The sequence below is a fragment of the Triturus cristatus genome, chromosome 6 (genome assembly GCF_964204655.1).
Source record: "Triturus cristatus chromosome 6, aTriCri1.1, whole genome shotgun sequence".
Classification (NCBI taxonomy): Eukaryota; Metazoa; Chordata; class Amphibia; order Caudata; family Salamandridae; genus Triturus; species Triturus cristatus.
Window position 1 is genome coordinate 155,269,341 of NC_140589.1, and position 22,366 is coordinate 155,291,706.

The 22,366-nt window shown below is 45.1% G+C and overlaps 1 protein-coding gene across 1 annotated transcript in view; it reads right to left on the reverse strand.

The window, feature by feature from the left end:
• The window catches only part of SDE2 (spliceosome associated SDE2), a 330,538-nt gene that overhangs the window by 140,401 nt on the left and 167,771 nt on the right, over positions 1-22,366 (reverse strand). The window contains exon 4 of the mRNA XM_085610407.1: positions 14,699-14,868. Coding sequence (XP_085466533.1) covers positions 14,699-14,868 — 170 coding nt within the window. The remainder of the gene's footprint in view (positions 1-14,698; positions 14,869-22,366) is intronic.

The window sequence follows — 22,366 nt, forward strand, 5'->3', positions numbered from 1 at the left end:
CAGTTGAGTGTGCGGGCCAAAAGCCAGCTTGGTGTGGCTCTAGGTGTTCTGACTGTTCGATGAAATTAGAGAGGCACCTAGCAACGTGGACCTCTAGAATCTTGGCCAAAAAGGGGAGGAGAGAGATGGGGCGATAATTAGAAGGATTTAGGGGGTCAGCCCCTGTTTTGTTTTTTTTAATAGAGGGACCACTATTGCGTTCTTGAAGGCACTAGGGACCTTACCCTGTAAAAGAGACTCATTTAGGAAGGGAAGCACGCTGTGAGGAAGGACGGAAAAGGGGTCCCTTAGAATGTGAGGTGGGCAGCAGTCATTAGAGGAGCCAGATTTAACGCGAGTCATTAAATCTGATAGGATCTGAGGACATATGACAGGGAAGTGATCCATGGTGGATGAATTGGTTGACAGGTTGTCCGGATGTTCCGTGCTAAGGGTAGTGGGAATGCTATCTTTGATAATGGAAATTTTGTCCAAAAAAAAGTTGTTCATGGAGTTACATAAATCTAGGGTAGGTGTCTGATTGGGAAGTATTCTCTCAGCGTTACAGAGGTCATTAACTATCGTGAAGATTTCCTTCGGCTTGTTATGGGCATTTGATATTTAATATTAATATGTAGATATGCGCCTAAGTTCTATTGTTGCCAGAAAATCCCCTTTTTGGATTTGCGGGATCATTTCTTGAAGGGTACACATTTTGAAATGTTGAGTCCGTATGAACTTGTTTATGAACCTGAAGTCCATGATTGGCCTTCGGGTTAGATCTTGTTTGGGTACAAGGAAGTATGGTGAGTAGTTTCCTATGTGCTATTCTTGTTTTGGTACCATTTAGATTGCCCGTTTTTGGTACAGTTCCTGGATCTCTGCATTTAGAAGTATTTGTTCTGATTTTGATAACTTTCTTGTTCTTGGTGGATTAGCAGGTGTCGTTTTTGCTAGCTCTATGCAATATCCGTGTTGTACCAAATTTAATACCCATTTGTCCGTTGTGATCCCTTCCCACTGACTGTGGTGAAAGTATATTCTCCCCCCCCCCAACTGGTGTTTTGTGTGGGTCCTCTTCCGTGTTGTAGTCAGTTTGAGCCATTTCCTCTTCCTCTGGAGGATTGGCTTCTTCCTCTGCCGTTACCTCGCCCTCGAAAGGGCTACTTCTGCCAGCCCTGGTAGCTAGATTGTTGACCCATCTGTTGGTTTGGGTTCTGTCCGAGCCTGTTGCGGCAACTGTTGGCTTTGGCTGAAGCTGCCCCTTCCAGCGGTCTGTTTGAGAAACCTCCTCTTTTGAAAGATCCTCCCTGTTGCAGGGCCCCCATTGCCCTTGCTTTCACGTTGTCCTTCTTAATTTGCTGAAGTGATTCGTCCACTTCTTTGCCAAATAGATCTTGCCCGTTAAAGGCTCTGTTGATAATTGATGTCTGGACTTCTTGTTTGAATCCAGAGATCCTGAGCCAGGCATGGTTCCCGTGCACATTTGCCTGCTTGCGGTATCTGCTGTGTCTAGTGCAGTTTTTAGGCATGTGTTAACCACATTCTTCCCCTCTTGGATGACAGCTTTCGTCCTTTTCTTGTCTTCCTCTGGAAGCATGTTTATGAACTCAATTTCATCCCATTGTTAATGGCCATACCTATTAAGCAGGGCATTTGAATTGGCAATGCGCCACTGCTTCTTTTTCCATCCTTCTGCCCACCAAGTCCATCCTTTTGCTCTCCTTCTCTGGTGGAGGCCCTGTGTTGAAGACTGCATTTGCTCTCCTCCTGACTGTTGTCACGATGATTGAATCAGGTATAACGCTTCCCTGTATGTATTTTGGATCCTTTGAAGAGAGCTTCTATTTCTTCTCCACTCTAGGAGTTACCCCTCTGCTGGAAGCTGGCTCTTTGAAAGCTTCTTTTCCTTGGTGCAGAATACTTGGCAACATGGGTAGATATTGTGTCCCCTTTGTTGCAGGTGCAAGTGTTTGCAGCAGGAAACATGTATCCCCTTTTTCTATCCTGCAGGGGCACCCCAAACTGGTTTGCTGCCCTTCTAACAATGTCGTTATAGAAAGCAATGTCATGTGGGGGTGATGCTTCGAGGGATAGTTGCAGATTTCTTCCTCTGGGCTCTCGGTGTCGAGATCGTTCCATTCGTCTTCGAAGTTCCCCTCTTCCGGTAGGTTTCCGTATTCTTCTGGATCTTCACCTCGAGGTTCCGGCGTCGGTGGGGATTCGAAGATAGCTTCTTCTTCTTTGGCGTCTTCAGCCTCTTTGGCGTCTTTGGGATTTGGAAATCCTTTAAAGATTCATCAAATTCCTTCTATCTCTGTAGTAGAGCAGCCATCTCTTCCTCTCTTTTTTTTTTTCGACGTCGAGGGCCTTTCGGCGTCAGAGGCCGGGGACTTGCTTTTCGGCGTCGACTTTGGCGTCACGCTGTTTTTCGTGGGTTTGATGTCGACCCTTGGTTTTGGGGCTTTGTGCGATCGTCCGTCTTCAGTAACCTTTGGATGGATCCCGTGGGTCTCTTTTGATCGCGGCGGACCTTCGGTCGCCTTCTTGTTCGGCGTCGGCAAAGACCCATCGTGGCCCTTCGGTTCCGATGGGTCTTTGTGTCTTACCTTCTCCGTCTTCTTTTTCGACTCCTTCGCCTTCTTTTCGGCGCGGTCTCTTTTTGGCGTCCTTTTCTGGAATTTCGACGTCCGACACTTCGTGCATCGATTCTGCTGGAGCTGCATGCTCCTCCTTGTCGCTAGAGAAACCCATGTCCCTCATGGAAGCTTTCTTTGTGGGCTGCGACATTGTGGCGTGGTGGGCCTGTCTCTGGTTTCGGCACGTCCTGAGAGTCTTTGGTAGGAACGCTGTACAGGCCTCACAGTCTACATCCTGGTGATCCTTGGGCAGGCAGACGTTGCACACGCTGTGTGGATCTCACTGTGCGTATTTGTGGTGGCACTCTGGGCAGAATTTGAAAGGGGTCTTCTCCATGGCCCCTACCTCACCATTTGTGTCCTGGAGTGGTCCTCTGGTACTGAAAAACACTGCTTCTGTAAACGACCCCACGTCGTTACTAGATGTCGATCTTTCGATGACGATCTTCTTTTCTTAAAGTTTTTTCAGGAAATCGCAAACTTTCTTCGAAGCTTCCAGTCTTGCTTCCAGACCCAACGGCGGAAAAAAGAATCTGAAGCTGGCCACCATCACACAGGGGACGTACCTGGCACCAAATGGTGGTCCGCGGCGACCAAAACAGGAAAAAAAAGAAAAAGAAAACAAGGATAATTCCGGACCCAACCACTAGATGGCGGAATAATGCACAGCATGTGAATCCAGAAAAGGATTCATGCTGCAAAACATCCAATTGTTCATACTACGACCTATATGGAACTATTCCACCTTTCTTTCTTATCAAGGAATGTACTGATACACAAGTGTGTGCTTCGGGTGCTATTGCGGAAATTCCAGGGAACCACTGCCAGCTTTCCCAGATGTTTTCCAAAACAGTCAACTTTTTTTTTTTTTTTTAAACCAGGACTAGTTTCTTTAAGGCGCTATGACAGCTTAATAAAAGACAAAAGTTTCCTTTTTGAGAATGCAAACACAGGTATGGTGGTCTGCTGTCCCTTGCAGACCACCATGCCCGGGATTGAAGCCAATCACAGGGCATTGTAAATTGCGACCTGCCTAATTAATATTTATTGGGCAAGTCTTCTGTGACCTCCTACGAATGGCGATTTTGCAATCTAACCTAAAAGTACATAGGTTGGTTTGCAAAATCAAAGCCCATTCACAAAGTCAGTGTGCAATCTGCGCCCACTTTTCGTGATTAGACCCAATACCCTGGGGCACGGCCATATTCTAAAGGGTGAGGGGGGATGCAGCTCCCCTCCCTGTGCTAAGTTCGGCTCTGTGGACCCCATCCTATGGGGCCCAGCATCTTTTTAATTGGGGAGGGGGGCACGCAGCCCCCCCCCCCCTAGGCTGATTTCAGCCCCGAGGACCCCATCCCCCAGGGACCGGCCAACAAGGGGTGGGTGCTCTGGTGCCACCCACTAGACTATGGCTAGCGAACACGGGGTGGCTATATCGAATCTAAATATAAAAGACATAGCTTAAATCCAGACAGAACTTTGTGTGTCAAGATATAAAAACTTAAATGTCGATAAAGATTGAATCTGCACAGAAAACTATCATATTGTGCTTAGAAAACTTTGTTCCTATAATAGATCAGCGAAGATCACTGATTTCCGTTCCCCTCCCTGTTTTTATGAGACCCTCAGTGTACTTCAGTAGACGCCAAGGCTACTGTGTTTGGTTGCCATTTCCCTGGACCATAGATAAAGTAAATATAGATAAAGTGATGCTCTATGCCTTCTCTATTGTTTCTGCCATGTATTGCGGCTATACCGCTGAAACTTTATACGTGACTGCGTTATTTTCTTTTATTTCAAAAATCAATAAAATAGCTTATTAAAAAAAAGAAAAATACGTTTTATGTGAACACCTGCTCCAAGTTCTACGTTTGCTACCCATGCTCGCATGGACATTAGGGTCACTCTTGTTTTTGTTAAACTAGGTCCCGGAGGTTGGCACTCCAGGACATAGCAGGAGCTGGCCCTGGGGAATGGAGCCCCCGGGAGCATTAATGGCTAATTACTAATACAGCCGGGTCCCAGGGGATGGGTCCCCCGGGGCTGGAATCGCATCTCCTTCCCTTTAGTAATGTTGGCAAGGCCCCAGGGAATGGGGTCCCCGGGGCCAAAATCCACCTGGGAAAAGCGGTCAAGTGCACACCACCCCCCTCCCTCCCATATTAATCTAAACAATTCCACCCCAGGGACAAGGCCTACCGAGGACCCCCCCCCCCAAAAAAAAACAAGCGCTGGAGACTGCGATGTTTTTTTTTGTTTTTTTTTCAATATTGTGCTACTGATCTGCGAATTCACGTCAACATTTAAAATAGTTTTTAAAAAAAGGCCTAGGGACCAGGTTATTCCTACCCTGCCCCCTTGTGTTTTTCTTCCTGGTTTAAGTGGTGGTAGCCAATCCGGTCTCAGATCTTTCAGATCGGCGGACCTTCCGCATCCCAAGATATACATAATACATTTTTTTATTACTTGAAAACTATGGACCTGATTTATACCAAATTACAAAAAGATCTTTCTGGACCAAGATCTAGCTTTCTGCCAAATTTGGTGTCATTCCGATCAGGGTTTCAGGGTGTAGTCATATCTAAAATCCCTATAGGAAATTGAATGCGGGCCTTGACTTGCCGAATCACCCCAAAACTTTCCAGAGAGCACCTGAAGTGAGTGGCAAATTAGTTTTGAAAATTGTGAACATTTGTGAAACGGCACCAAAGATATTAGCAAAACAAAAATGCTTTTCCTATGGAGGGAGAGAGGCATGGAGAGAGCAAGAGAGGTCAGCACCAAGCGACACCCCCAAGCGGCAGCACTCTATAAAGTGGATTTATTACAGTGTTTGAAATTTGGAGCTGTGCATCCCACTTCTAACTTCTGTTACATAGGATTGAGAGTCTCATGTGTGGAGAGGAGCGGTCTCAGACATCAAAACAGCAGTTCCTGCTAGCAGTATTCTCCAGCAGACCCATCACCCCATTTGAGCAGCGGTGCAGTGAGGCCAGCAGGAACCAGGGTGCAGTGAGGCCAGCAGGAACCAGGTGGGAGGACGTGGGATGCGCTGACAGGGAAACGCTGAGGTAAATCTCTATGGGAGGGCTGGGGCATTTCTAACTACAGTGTCGCTCTATCTCTCAGTAACAATTCTCGAAGTGCGATTTGAAGCAGGGGAAACTTATACCTATGATATAGGTGGATGAGTGCACCAAACTTGGGGACTTTCAGGATAACCACAAACTTTTCCCGCCCTGAGTAGCGTGTCAGAGACACGCAGCGGGCAGTGGCTGCAAAGGCTCTATTTTCGGAAGCCGGAACAAGATGCAATTCAAACTCAGAGGGGTGAAAGCAGAATCCTACAATACCAAGCCAACCGGGTAGACTGGAAAAACTCTCCAAACCCAAATTCAACAAATGGTGTGAAGCGACCTCACTCCAAAATTACTTGGATAGCGACATGAATATTTTCAGTGCCTACATATGAGGAATGAGATCCCCTTATGGTAGAGGAATGGGTCCACAATCTGACAAATTGTTCAAAAACAGTGCTGACAATACTAATCAAATATGCCTGGTCTGACCTGGACAAGGCCCTTAAAGAGATAGCAGGAATTGAGATTTTGCTAACAAGCCAAAAGGAGCAAGGTCAGATTACCAGGCACACAAGCATGACATTGCTTTAAGTGATATGTGTGGTTGTTTGAGAGCTAACTTGGAGCTGGAGTGAAACACATCAGCCATGCTTGATATCCTCTACAATACCTCAAAGAGCAACATGGAAGATGTGGATGCCTTATCTAAGTTTATGGCTAACACCGAAAGAGATTCCGCAAATGACACAGACACCTCAGGTGCCAGCACCTCAAGGAAAGAATAGAAATGGGACTGTTTTTTAGAGCAGTTTCACCTCCTAAGGAGGAGGCGAATGGCGATCTTGCAACAAATTCGAGGAAAGACCACACGAGGACGTGGAAGAGGTGCAAGAGACAAAAGAAGAAGTTACAAAGAAAGAAAAGGAACAGGAGAAACCCCCATAGGAACACGCAAAGGCGTCCAAAAACTGGGACAATGAATACAGGTAATGGCGCGGTGATTTACCTATTAAACAGAGACCTCATGGAGACAGAATTCAGGTTCTTGTGCTTTGGACGATCATTCTGTCCCACAGGGGTCTTTGACTTTGTTACAAACAGAATTGACCTTTTCAAACGGTCTCCCGTTTTTTGGCCCCCCATCCTTGGTCCCCCTCCTTCTCCCTCTCCCACTGTCAAGACATTGGGAATAACCCTCAACCAACAACTGACTCTACATTCCCAGATTAGCACTGTGGTTTCTTCCTGTTTTTTTATTTTGCGCATCATTCGCAAGATCTCACGGTTCTTTTCTCGTTCAGCCCTTAAATTGATTTTGATGGCCATGGTTCTCTCCCGGTTGGATTATGGGAATGCCCTATACAATGGCGCCCCCTCATACATCATCCGGAGGCTCCAACTGGTGCAAAACCAAGCTGCCCGCCTGGGATATGGCTTACCCAAATCACACCATACCACTCCCCTTCTTAAATCCCTTCACTGGCTTCCAATCAGAGAAAGGGCCCTATTCAAGCTGGGATGTATCACTTTCCAGGCTCTTGCAGGAACAGCCCCAGCTTTTATTACGTCAACAATTGTCCCCTAAATCCCCAGCAGACAACTTCGATCCTCCTCTATGTCCCTATTGGTGGCGCCCAGATTCAAGAAGCGCAGAATGGGAGGCTCAATGTTCTCCGTTCTTGCTCCACAATTCTGGAATTCTCTTCCTCTCCAAATTAGATGAACACCGTTGTATCAGGAGTTCCGGAGCACCTTGAAAACCAACTTGTTTGTACAGGCTTTTGAAATCTAGGCCGCAACCCCCACTCACTCAGGTGTCAATTCCTCCACAGCGCCATGAAACCGCTTGGTGTCCGTGCGCTCTACAAATAATTTTAAATTCAAATTCATCAGACGCCTGAAATTGATGAAATTCTTCATGACTAATTCAGCACCTAAAGCTAGGGGTACACCATCGCTGGACCACCCTGCCCTTAATGAGTTAAATGTGGGGAATGTAGACTCTCACATTGGTGGAATTGCAGCACAATGCTGACAGTTTTAATGATATTGAGCAAATGCTGCATAAACAAGATATTGCTTTTGAGTGCAGCCTATGCACGGATTTTAAACCCAAATCCAAATTCCCACCCATGTTAGGTTTCAACAAGATTGATGCCTTCCATTAGAAGGTTGTCAATGACCTCAGAAAATTGAAGGCTAAAGCTAATAGAGCTAGAAAGAACATTACATGGTGTCAAATGAAAGCCATCGAAACCTAAGCTAATGATACTAACATTGTAATTCGCCCAGCTGAAAGGGGTGAGGGGGATCGTGGAAGAAGCATAAAAACAGTTAGATGGCAGGAACTGCTATACTATCATTAGCCAGTCTGAATACAGAAGTACTAAAGTCCAATATTGGGACAAACCCTACACATGGAAGAGCAAGGTTCTAATAGAAGAGGAGTTGTGCCAGTTTCTTAAGAATACACATCCTAGATTACCTTCTCTTTATCTTCTCCCTAAGTTGCACAAATCTATTACCAATCCCCCAGGCAGACAGATAGTGTTATCCAAGGGCAACCTCCTGGAAAACACATCCAGGTATAGTGACCATTTTCTACTTCCCTTAGTTGGATCCCTGCCTTTACACACATAGGACACCAAGGACTTCCTGAAAAGGATTGATGGTGGTATGTGGGAATCTGATTTTCTCTTATTGACCATAGATGTCAAGCATGCAAACATTTTTTTCAGGGCAAGACCAATAATTTACTTTGAAATGATGCAATTCTGCCTCACAAACAACATCTTCACTTTCAAGGAGATACTTTATAGACAAGCGCAGGTTGCTACGATGGGCACCCGTTTTTAGGAGCCAGATCACCAGATTCAGCTGACCTGGATCTGGATGCCTGATCTCTCCATGGTTCTGCGTTAGCAGGGATGGGGACAGGCGTAGTTTTTGGTGCGGAACTAGTGAGAGTTCCAACAGTGTTGTGAACCACTGTTGGCGTGCCCATATGGGTGCTACTAAGATTAGTTTGAGAGACTGTTGTCGGAGCTTGCGTACCACTAGTGGAATCAGTGGGAGTGGCGGAAAAGCGTATGCAAATCTGCCTGACCTGTTCATCCATATCGCATTACTGTTGGACAACGGGTGTGGAAACATGTCAGAGAAGGTTGGGCATTTAGCGTTTTCGTGTGTGGCAAACAGATCTATGTCTAGTTAGCCCCACATCTGGAAAAATGGTAGACGAACTTGGGGATGTAGTTCCCATTCATGAATCTGTTGTGTTTGTTGACTTCACAATCGGATTGCGGATCGGTTAACTCCTGGAAGGTGTTCGGCAAGTAGATGTATATTTTGTGGGATGGCCCATCTCCAAATGTTCTGTGCGAGCTGGGACAGCTGCAGAGAATGTGAGCCTCCTAGTTTTTGTATGTAGTACATGGCTGTCATGTTGTCCGTCCGGATCAGGACAGATTTGTTTTGTACATGTACTTGGAATGATTTTAAAGCTAGAAATATTGCTAGTAGTTTCAGGTGATTGATGTGGAGCACTTTTTGTTGAGTGGTCCACTTGCCTTGGGTTGTATGTCCGAGGAGATGGGCTCCCCATCCTGTGAGTGATGCGTCTGTCGGGAGCACTATCTGTGGAACAGGTTCGAGGAACGGCCGCCCTTTGGACAAGTTTTTTTGTGTTCCACCACTGCAGAGAGTGATGTGTGCGGCTGTCTACCAACACCAGATCTGTATTGTAAGTTGTCCTTGAGCCTGATTCCGCTGATGTGCTAGACATTCCTATATGGGGCGCATTTGAAGTCTTGCATAAGGTACAATAAATATGCAAGATGCCATCATGCCTATGAGTTGTATGAACACTCTGGCTGGGAAAGAGTGTTGGGCTTGAAATTTTGCGATGAGGGTTTGTATGCTGGCTATCCTGGCTGGACTGGGATATGCTAGAGCTGTGGAGGTGTTTATTATGGCCCCCAGATATTGGTGTATATTCGAGTCCTGGAGATGCAACTTGGAGTACCTGACCGTGAACCCCAAGTTGTGTAATGTTTGTATGATTTGGTGAGTGTGTTGAACACATTGGTTGAAAGACTTGGCTTTTATTAGCCAGTCGTCTAGATATGGGAAGACATGGACCTGTTGTCTTCTCAGATGTGCTGCTACTACCGCAAGACATTTTGTGAATACTCTGGGTGAGGTGGTGACTCCGAATGGAAGGACTTTGAACTGATAGCTTAGATACTTCCTGGGAGCAGGATGTATGGGAATGTGGAAGTAAGCGTCCTTGAGATCTAGTGTGGCAAGGAAATCGCCTTGTTGTAGCAGCGGGAGCACTTGTTGGAGGGTGATCATACGAAAATGATCCGAGTGTATATATAGGTTGAGGGGTCTGAGGTCGAGTATCGGTCTTAGAGTCCCGTCCTTTTTGGGTATTAGGAAGTACAGCGAGTAAACCCCTGTTCCTTGATGTTGAAAGGGAACAGGCTCTATTGCATGTTTTTGAAGCAGTGAGAGAACCTCTTTTTTTTTTTAGGAGCGTGAGATGATCTGTGGACATTGGTCGCTGCTTGGGGGTAGTATGTGTGGGGGGGTAGATGTAAGTTCCAGGCAGTAACCATACTGGATTATCTGTCTTACCCACTTGTCTGTTGTGATGGAATTCCAGACAGGTAGAAACTGTGATAATCTTCCCCCGACCGGAGTGGAATGGTCTGGGGGAAGCGGAGGGAAGCCACTGTTTTGTAGTGGGGGAGGTGCGAGTGTTATTACCTCGGCCTCTTCCTTTATTGTTATTCCCTCTGCATCTGCCTCTAAAATATCCTCTATTGGGGGATGTTTGTGTAGTGGCTTTAAACGAAGATGAAGTGTCTGTGCCCATGTTTCTGGAGGCTCCTCTATAAAAGGAGCGACGAAAGGATCCACGTGTTTGTGGAGACTGTAACGTTCCCATGGACTTAGCAGTCTCAGTGTCTTTCTTTATCTTTTCAAGTGCAGTGTCTACAGCCGGGCCAAAAAGTTGTTCTTGGTTGAACGGTTGGTTGAGGATAGTAGTCTGGACCTCCTGCTTAAAGCCTAAAATGCGCAGCCAGGCGTGTCGTCTAAGGAGTACACTGGTATTGATGGATCTAGAGGCAGTGTCTGCCGTGTCAAGTGCGCATTTAATTGACGCGTTTGAAATTAGCTTGCCCTTTTGGATTAGATCATTTGCTTGGGTTTTATATAGGTCAGGGAAATGTTGTAGTAGGGTTTCCAGTTGGTCATAGTGGGCCCTATCATATCTAGCCAACAGTGCTTGCGTGTCGGCTATGCGCCAGTGATTGGCTACCTGCGCAGCTACCCTTTTGCCAGAAGCGTCTAGTAATTTCAGAGGGTGGCGCATCCCCAGAGGTTTGTGAGTTGGCACGCTTTCTAGCGTTGGAAACTACTAGAGAAACCAAAGGCAGCTGTCCCTTAATGTAAGCAGGGTCTTCAGGGGCAGGTCTATATTTCTTATCGATTCTAGGGTTACGAATCCTGGCACGTACGGGATCTTTGAACACTTCAGGGGCATGCTTAATGACTCCCTTGATCATTGGCAATATTTGCACTGTCTTTTGGAACTGTTCGAATGTATCCAAAAGGAAGTCCTCCTCTGCTGTGTGTGAGTGCATTGTGACGGCGTGATAAACTGCACCCCTATTAAGTAGTTGTCCAAAACCAATATGATCGTCTGGAGGAGATGGTTTTGAGGGGTATGGCTGGGGGCTTGGGAGGTCTGGTAGATCTGTTGGGACAGGGTACTCCCAATCATCTTGTGGTGGGTTACCTGGATCTGTGAACGGGTCATTTGGGTCACCCCCCACCCCTTGGTCATCATCATCATCATCATCACCTGGAGGTGGTGTATGTGGTGGAGAAGTTACAGGCACAGGTGGTGTAATAGATTTAGGGAGAGGAAGTGGGTTAGAAGGAAGTACAGGAGAAGAAGGATTTTTTCGGTTCCGAGCATGGTTGGTGTTGAGTTTTATGGTCTTTGGGCTTAGGAGTCGTGGTAGAGTCCTTAGACTTGTCTTTTGGTTCTGAGGGTCTTGGTTTCGGAGCTGAAGCGGGATCTTTAGGATTGGAAACGTTCAAAGCCGTCTTATCCACGGACCTCGAGATTTTCGGGGCCGATTTGTCTTTGGAGGTGGAAGGCGTCGGAACCGATTTCGGAGCAGAGTGTTCCTTTGGCTTCGGTGCCAAAGGCGCCGGCGAGACTATTACATGGGGTTTGCTCGGTCCCGAGCTACCGGAAGGCTTGTCTTTTTTCTTCACAGCCGGGCCTGGAGGCGGGGCTTCTGAAGTGTTTTCGGTCGAGACTGGGGCCAGCAGGCGAAGTCTTGACCGGTGCCTTCGGTTTTGTTGGTGGGATTGGGGTAGGGGCAGTAGTACTCACTCGTTGACTAGGAGTGATGGGGTCATCTGAGTCTTCTGCCTCTGACACGATTTCTCGAGAGCTTCAGAATCTTCATCTGGGACATCCGGGCCTTCATCGAATATGTCTTCTGGTTCCGGAGCTGATCTCTGCGCCGTGATGTGACGTTGAGCTCTTCGATCTCGAATAGTCTTCTTCGATCGAAAGGATGCGCAGGCTGGACAGCTGAACTCGTCTTGTTCAGGTGAGAGTCACAGGTTCCAGACCCTGTGATGGTCACTGTGCGGGAATTTTGCTCCACACTGGGGGCATTTCTTGAATGGCGTCCTTTCCATGAGCCGTAGGCCGTACGGCTTGGATAGGCCCAGCGAACCGTGTCGACGACCGGGATCGAGCCGATGAAAGGCGCGTCGAAGATGAAGATGTTCGAAATCAATCCGAAGAGTTTGGGGAAGTTTTGCGTGTCGAAAAAGGTTGAAATGGAGATTTTGAACCGGAGCGCAAAAGATGCATACAAACCCAAAGGCAGAAAAAAACAATCTAAGGATGGAGTTGATGCCCATGCGCACTATCGTCCAAGGGAGGAGTCACCTATCTCGTGACTACAAAGACTTCTTCCAAGACAATGACAACGTGCAAGCATCCGAGCCCAACACCAGATGGTGATCTAATGCAAGTGTGTGATCTGCAGCTCATATGTCTCGAACATATATAGATATGTGTGTGTTACCTACACTGTAAGCATCTGTTTGTGGCATGTAGTGCTGTAGATTCACATGCTGTTCATGCATCTGCCATCTAGTGTTGAGCTCGCGCGTGTGCAAGGTGTTTTGGTTTGAAGAAGTCTTTTCAAGTCACAACGTTTAGTGACTTCACCTGTTGCTGATAACGGGCATTGGCTCCATTGTTAGATTATTTTTTCCGCATGAAGGGTGATGATGTAGATGGAGCATGGAGATATAGAAAGATGACCATGCGAAGGAAAAAATAAGGTTGAAAGAAACAAAAAAGGGCTGCAACACCTACAGGTGTCCCGGGAGGAGGGTGGGCGCATGTGAATCTACAGCACTACATGCCACGAACAGATGCTTACAGAGTTAGAAATATTTTCCGTTCAAGGCATGTGTAGCTGCAGATACACATGATGTGCATAGACTGTAAAGCAATCCTCCCAGAAGTGGTGGCAAGTCTGAGGATGCTGCAGAACATTGGAAAAGTGAGCAAAAGACAGTCTGATAAACGGTAGGTTCTTGGTGAGCAAAAACATCCACACAGTAATGTTTTGTAAATGTAAAGCATCGGTAAAAGCATTTATTGGCAATGCTATAAATGAAAATAAATGAAAGGAATAATGACGTGGCTATCATAAGTGTGTACTGACACATGTGAGAGCATGCGTCATCATGCTTGTGTGTGTGTCAACGAAAGGATGCTCGCACAAATTAAAAAAATATTTACTGATCAATCTAAAAAATGAGCTGGTGCTCCATGAAAGTGCTCATTTGTAAGGTGGAGAGGCAGGTAGTAATTTGCTGCTGTGCAATCCAAAAAAAGACTGTGGTGGTAGAGAAACAGAGTGTGAGCGTGAAAGGTGGTTAAAATAAAAATAAAGCTGGGTGGCTGGGGAAGGAGGGGAAAAGCAGCACATGAAGGAGAGAGCAACACAGAGTGCGGGTGTGGATTAAGTATATGACAGAGAGAGCAGCACATGACGGAGAGAGCAACACAGCGCACGGGATGGGGTAGGTATTTGGCAGAAGAGAAGAACACAAAAGTAAGAAATGGAAAACACATGCAGTCTCTTGGAGTGCCTAACCAAAAATAAAAAAAGTTCTCTAAATGTGACCCGTGGAAGGATACAAATCAGCCAGTCGAAAGGATGGTAAAAATGCTATGCTCCAGGGGAGGGACAAACACAAGAGGAAGAAGGTAAGTCATTGAATAAGAAGTAATGTTAAGAGTGATAAGAAAGCCAACCAATGGTTAGCAATGGGTAGGCTATGAGCTAAATGTAAGTCTTTTGGGAATGTGAGACAAAAATACACTTTATCTTCAGTGAACTGAGGGACCAGCTGCTCATGTAGTTAATTCTGGGACTGTGCAGCCCATACACTGCCCTAAAGCAATACATTGTTTTTTCCTTTATGTCAAACCGTATGCTTAATGGACACATTTTCTTCCATTGTATATCTTCTTTAAAGAAAGTAAAAAGATTTAATCAGCAAAACCTCTCCATTTACCCCCAGCTTTGACTCTAACAGTTACTTACAGAAAAATAAAATAAAAATAAAATGTTGCTTTTTGAAAAACAGTGTTTTGATTTGTAAAGAGATTGATTCCTCCAAGTTAAAATATTCTTGCATCAGCACATGGATGGCAATACTACACTGTTCATAAATATACATCCCATGACGGAGAATTTATTTCTTAAGAACTCCTAACTACACTCCATTTCCTGTTTTTAAAATAGATAAAAAGAAACATCAGTTTTTACAGACAACAGGCAACTGCTCCGATGTCTAAAGGTGTGCTACATTCAGTGAAGATTTTACTTTTCTTTAACTTCATCTCCCATTCCACACTAAACAAATGCTCAGTCTCACCTTTCAGGACAGAGTCTTCCAAGCGCTCTGACATCTCACTGCACTGCTGATGGTACTCTGAATTAGTAAAGTAATGCTTTGGCTCAGCAAGCTTGCGCTGCAACCTTTCCAAACGCCTTCGTTCTTTTTCTGCTTCTCGCTCTGCTTGTTTCTTCACCCAGTCAGCCATCCTGGCATAAAAAAGGCAAGCAAATATTTGCAGTTTCAAAGATAACAACCAGGCAAAAGCACTTTGATCAAAGAGGAAGTAAATATTTTAAAATGAAATAGTAATTTCCTTATTTTAACAACCCACTTTCCAACAACTTCACTTTAGGGTATGCCATTCAACAAAAATGCTGACCTCAAACTTTTATGTAGAATTACAAAACAGATATATCAGCTTGAGTTGATAAAATGTAGAGGTTTTTAATGGTATCCAATGCATTAGATTTCAACTACAGTCTCATATCAAGCAGCCATTCAGAAACACACATTACATAAGAATTAAAGGACATCATGGACCATATGGTAAAAGTATTACTTGACTATTAACCCAATTATACCTCCTCCATCAAGTCACTACTATAATGCAGCAAGTGGAAATCTCAACCCACGTGACCAACAGAACCTATGCACGTACAGGTATAAAAATAAAGTTGCGGGTTACAAATGCAAGCCTTGCACACAACCTTGGCTTTACTTTCTAAGCTGAAAACTGTGAACGCCTCGATAAGTCAGAGGTGAAAAGTGGCCACTAATGGTAGTGTACCCTATTCCCCATTATACAACAGAGAGGTTTTACATTATTAAACATTGAGAAAGTTAAAGAATAAGAACCGCAAATAGGAGTGGAGATGTGGCCTAGAGGCTAGACCTGCCAAATGTAGAACATGGGGACCCAGGTTTGAATCATAGCTTCTGCACTTAACAGTGTGTGAATCCCTTAATCTCACTGTGCCTAAAACAATGTGAAATGTAATGTGTGTGAAATGTATTTGTGTAATCCCTACGTGATACATACAATCTTTTAGATCCTCTCACGACCGTCTCCCATGCAATGTTGCTTCATAGCTAGGTTTACTTTATATGAATATACATACACACAGTAGAAGTAGGGTCGAATGTCTAGTTTCAAATGTATATGCTGCAAATAAGAGCTTAGAGCTAGTCATTTTAAACGGGCACTCACCTGTACAAATGCCTCACATGGACACACTGCTTCAGGTATTACAGTCATAAACCATAGCACCGAGGACAACTGTATAATGTCAATAATGTCCATCAGTATAAATTGTGCCAAGTCTGGACACCATAAAGACCAGGATGGCCACCATATTATTAGTCATGGTCATTATTATGCAAGGGGCAGCCACAATTATATCAGGGACGCCTAAATATAGTGCAGTCATGCTCTTAATATGTCACTGATGGCTGCCAGTGTACCATAACTAGACCACGAATACCCAAAATAGTAAAGGATGGCCATAATTATGTCATTGGCACTATTGATTACAGCAGCTGGGGAAAACGGTCACGTGGGGAGGCTTGGCAACAAGTAGCGCGAACATTTAATAGCAAGAGCGAGCACAGCTGGCGATTAGGACTAACGTTTAGGTAGTGAAGGAAGCAGCGTGTTTATGGAGGCCAGAATGAGAGGTCTGAGTACTGATGTTGACCGTCTTACTAAAAGGTAACATATGAGGGATATGGAGCAAGAGGGGAGTTGAGTTGGTGAATGTAGGAGTTGCTGAATATAGGAGGTTTATGAACAAAGGAACAAATCTTTTGGTGTATGGGTGGTATATCGTCACTTATGTTTACATTGAACAGAGGGTGATTAGTGTTTGGGGTGGGATAAGGAAGCAAACAGGGTAGCAATTTTATTATCATTTGAATATTGTTTGAGGAAGGGTATAGATGGGTTTAAAAGAATTTTTTTTGTTGCACATTGATGTTTTCTTTTACACATCGTTCATGAAAGTAATTAAGCTGTGTATTGTATTTGTTCTAGAAACCCCGGACGAAGAGACAAGCAGGCTCGAAATGCATTGGGTATTCACACAGGTGTTAACTTCAAAATGTGATTGATTCGAACGTACCTGTGTATAAGCCTGGATCGGCATACAGTTGGTATTTGAAGATGTCAATAAAGATTGCAGATTCAATCACACTGTCTCCGTCATGATGAAAGAATAACAGCGTATGGCTTTAATATTGGACAAGCAAACAGCTACGGTTATAATGAGTTTAAATTGCAATACCTGGTTAAATGAAATATATTGGTGGGATTGATTCCCACTTTTTGCTGTGCGACAGTGAGAGCGCAAGAGGAGTGCTCTTTCTCTAATACTTTCGTATTGCTGTGGTTCGGGGCGATCCACGGACATTGGACGCACGCATTTACAAGTAAGGTTCTGGAGTTTGAAGCAACTAAAGGGAAGGAGTGCATGCTCTATCATATATTCTTCTGATTGGCACTATTATGCCATGAACTGACACAATTGTGTCACAGACAAAACCCATATCATGGGGGCTAGCATACCCATTTGGTAGTCCTTGATACCAGGTGTAGCTTACAGGAAGCAGCAGTGTTTATAATGGACGCACATAGATATATGCAGATGAGGCTCTTGATTTTCTCTGCTCAGGATCATAGCTTTCCTCAACCCTAGGCTGCTCATGCACCCAACTGAAACATTTTCACTCTGGCTCCTGCAGTCCCACACTTTAGTGGGTCAGCCCTGATTACTGCTCAGGCTACCACTGCCACTCTTCATTTATGGCCCACTGTTCACACACATGGTGAAATTGATAAAGCAGGGGACTACCACATGGCCAATCACCTTGTGACTTAGTCCGAGACTGGATAAAGGTGACCATGTGGCAGACTCAATATGCCGACACTGTGCGTGTTTGATTGTTAATGAGTCCCTGCCATAGGCGGGTTGGCTAAAGATCTTCAGATGAGAAGTGCTGCCTTTTTTATTATGCTTAGAGTCTCTGTATAGACTCTCTGAATGAGATACTGGGATTGACTTCACCGCTGAGAGCTACTTTGAGGGTACTGGCGAGCTACCAGTAGCTCCCGAGCTACTCGTTGGAGACCCCTGGCTTAGATACTTCACTCAATGGCGATACTAAGATAGCTCTAAAGAGAAGATTTCCAATAAACTGGCTTGCCAAAATATTTAAAACGGGCACAGCCCTGAAAGTCACCTATGCAGTACTGGCATTACAGGTAAGAGCAAAGAGTCCTTGTGTAATGAAAACATCTTGCATATTGCAGAAGTCCAATATGAAAGACAAAAAAATGTGGGTCTGGGAGTTAGAAATGCCTTTCTATGTGTGAAAGAAATAAGATACTGTAACTACCTAGGCTGGCCACCGAGCTTTCTCCTTGTTAGAAGTTTCCTCGTAAGAACCAGAGCAAGATTTAAAAATGGTTTTACTGTCTGGTATGCAAGCCCAACATGACCTCATCAGAGTTATTATCCAATGTGCTAGAAGGACTAACGTGTTCTCTTTCTAAAATGAACAATTTTTATTTAGAAGCAGAAAGAGGCTGGGGTGATGGGCCGAGCAACAGATTGTTTGCGTGTAAGGTGTTAAATGTTCAAACATACTACTTCTCTGAGTTAGTGCATGAACTTTCAACAGAAATAGTGATCAGGGATTGCCTCTCTCCATGTCAGACTTGTTCTGTCTAAAATCCCTACATTAACACAGAGAATTTCAGAGTTGTATGTTTGAACTTTAGACACTTTGCACCCCAGTCCTATCAGGATATAACCCATTTAGTCCACCTAAGTGGGTAGCTAGAGACAATACATTCTGCTATGTCAAATAATTCCTTTTTGCCAATAACACACCCAAACCTAAAACAAGCATTTACAATGCAATGGTCTCGGCATTGCTAAAGTTAGAGCGATTGGCATTGCTCATGACATTATTTTTGTTTTTGTTTTTAAAACATTTAAAGAAACGGCATTGTTATTTACAATGTCAATAGCTTAAACATAAAAACATACAAAAATAATGTCATGAGCAATGCCAATAGCTCTAACTTTAACCATGCAGAGACCATTGCATTGTAAATGCCTGTTCCACCTGGAGACTGAGCTGCCTCATTGACTGCTGGGTTTATCGCATCTGCGCTCCCTCAGCCGGCTTGTGAGTGTATTGTAGCCGGAGACTGAGCTCCCTCTATCTGCTGGCACCCTTCGCTGTTGCACCGATGGAGGCCTCAGATGCTGCGTTAGCCTCAAGTCGGCACAATGTTGTCCCTGGACGACTGCGAGGGGAAACCCTAGACGCTACAATGTGCTGCCGGGGAATTAAATCTTTTCACTCCGACACGCTATATAAAAGTCTCATGTGGAAAGACTTTACACCAAGGGTGACTATGCCAACAAAGGCCCACTGTCCGTGGACTCTGTGCTTCCCATTCCCAACTTACAAACATATCACTGCACCAGCAGGAGCACAATTAAACAGAATAAACCAGCCCAAAGTAGCAATTGCACACCATGCCATTATGGGTATGCAAATCAGCCCAGGAACGGCTGTTTCGTTCTCCACATTGCAGTATGCGACCTGTAAGAAGTGAAGCCAACATTACAAGTGTAGTGGGAAAAAAAGGACAATTTTGCAGTGAATCTCGCGTTTATTCAGACAGTTAAATAAGTCTCGGCACACTTTCTTTGAGATTTTCAGGGCTGGCGCAGAGTACAATTTAGTGTCAAAACTACATTCTGTTTGTTTTCACAAGTAGACGTCCTCCACTGGTATTCATTCACCTTGACCCATCCCCGAGATGACTGAGCTGCCTTCAGTGACTGCTGGGTTCCAGCAGCTGCCAGGATTGCTGTGGGAATTTAACCCAGTTACCCGCCAGTAACTGGAAACCCTAGATTGAAATGCTTCTACTGACTTCTGGGTTCTAGCGGCTACTAGCAGCGATGGAAATGTCACCCAGTTTCCCCGGGTAACTCGAGAATGAGCTGCCTCCACCCACTGCAGGATTCTAGCAGCTACCAGCAGCTGTGGAGGTATCACCCAGTTACACGTGGGTACCCGGTAATGAGCTGTCTCCACCGAATGCCGAGTTCCAGCAGCTCTCAGCAGCTGTGGAAATATCACCCAGTTACCCCAATGAGCTACTCCTCAGACTTCACTCACCCAGAGTCTAGCGGCTACTGGGGCTGAATGGCTTCAATGCACTGCAGGCAGAATGGAAACAGGAGATCACAGCACCGCCGTGCATAAACGCCTCATCTGGAAAGCCGCGGTATATGAACCCCTCATCTCGAAAGACCTGAAAGTCAGAGTGACCTTAAGAATAAAGGCCCACTGCCCACCACTCTCTACTTGTCCACTCCCAGCTCACAAACATATCACTGCTGCAGCAAACAGACGCTTAAAAAGAAGTAAGCAAACCAAAGCGGTAATTGTTGCCCATGGCATTATGGCTATGCAAATGAGGCCAGGACCAGGCTGCGTTCTCCACACGGCAGTCACCCACCAGCAAGAAATGAAGCCGATTATAAGACGGCAGTCAAACTATTTAGAAATATTGCAATCATTCCAGCTTTTATTCAATAGCAGCGAATGAAGTATTTTTCACTCTTGCAGTCAGCACTTTCAGGACCGCAGTACATTTCACAATTGAAAATAAAGTGCCGTTTTTTGAGAGAATGTACAAGTGCTCTTTGAGCGTTAAGGTCGATCCATCTGGGAGACAGAAGTTCTCCTGAAGGTGCTCGCCCGTCACCAAAGAGGTCATCGTGATCTGTTCTGTGTTGCCGACCAGCAGACCCCTCTGAAGCTCATTGTCGCCCCCATCTGTAGATTTCAAAGAGTTGCCTGCCAACAGAGTCTGTGACAGAGCACAAGGTCTGCAGGGCTTGCGCCACATCCCTTATAACTTTAATCACAGAACACAACATCTCCAGTTCCTGCAAGTCTCCAGTGCACTCTGGGGGGCGCTGGGCATTATTTGGGTGTGGGGTTCATTTTCCCTCCTGAAGGGGCGGGGCTGTTGTGAGGGTGGCTGCGCACCCTCCTGCCCTGTCTCTTCCGCATGGTTAGAAGTGTAGCTCCTCACAGGTTACACCGTACAACGCAGCTCTAGGCGCTGCTTGGGCTGGGGGAGTTCTCTGCAGACTGCTGTTCCGATGACGGCCAGTTGAGGCCGGTGATTGACTCGGAGGCAGTTCTCGGTACTTCCCACAGCTACAACAGTAGTTGTGTGATTGTGTTAATAGCTGTTCTTTTCCTTCAGCAGGTCTAAGTGAAGTGCTTGGGACTCACTGGGCGCCTTCCTCAGTCATATGAGGTGCGGCCATTTTAAACGCCAGGTGTGGTGAGGTTAATCTCATAGGGGTCAATACTGTGTAGGTTTGCGCTTGGGTGGCAAGGGAAGTGTCCTTGCAGCTCTCTGGGGAGCTGTGAGGTAGCTTCCCCCGGTGTGCCCTCACCGTTCAAAAGCTGCCCCCCCCCCCAAATCCAAGCAGGTGTGAATGCTGACTCTGCCCGGAGCGCTCACATGCTCTTCATTGCTCTTTAATAGGAGTTCTCTCCTGGAGTGAGACTGAAGCTCTCGCTTTTGAGACTGTCAGTCAGTCAAAGTTACTTTATTCGGTTCATAGCAAAAACCATAAAAGTACGATGTACATAAAACAATACAAACATTGTAAAAACATTTGACATAAAATTACAGACATATTAATAAGAAAAAAATAAAAATTAGTCAAAATTCAGAGATAATATACACTATGACCATGTGATTTTTTTCCTCAACCTCATTGAGATTACTAAAAAAGTAGCTATGTTAAATGTCTCCCAAGGAGAACCCAACATCTGAAGATACATGAGTGCTGGTTTTACCTGTCTAAATCCTTTGTTTTTTATAAGAGGAATAATGTATTTTTTGCGGATTAAAGACAGGTGACTACAAAAGAAGATAAAGTGCGTGGTGTCTTTAATGGAAAATCTGTCACATGAACAGATCCCCAGATCCCTCTCCTTCGTCCAGCTAGAGGAGTCAGTTAGTAGGAGATGGAATTTGTTCATTCTAAACCTAGTTAACAAAAAGCGATGGTTCATATTGTTAACAATACCCAGGTAAGGCTCTAAACTGTTGGATGTAATGATCAACTGATGAGCCCTTACTGTGGGTTTGAGTAACTCCTTTTCTTCCCTTATTAGCATTGCCCTCTGTTTGTGGGTAACTTTAGCCCATTTTAGATCCCCCTTTACTATATTACTTGAATTTTCAAATAATTCAGGTCGGCCCAAATACCTGGCTAGATACTTGATATAATTCAACCACGGGATAGTTTTACCGTGCTCTAAAGATAGGCAATCTTTTAAGATCGCGTGATTCAGTTCTAGTTCAGGGTTTAGCCAAATTGAAATCCATTTCAAGAGTGGGGCAATAGCTATGCGGTCCGTTAGGTAGTCTATCCCACATTCTTGGTGGACGATATAGCCAGATGTTGAGCAGGGGAGGGATAGTAAAGATTTTAAAAATCTATCTTCTACAACCTGTAATTCGGAGATATTTTTACATCCCCACAAATCAGCACCATACAATGCAATGGAGATGCATTTGGCTACGTAAATGTTCAACATAGCTTGCATGGGCTTCACCCCCAATTTGCGTCCAAACTCCAAGACGGCAAGTGT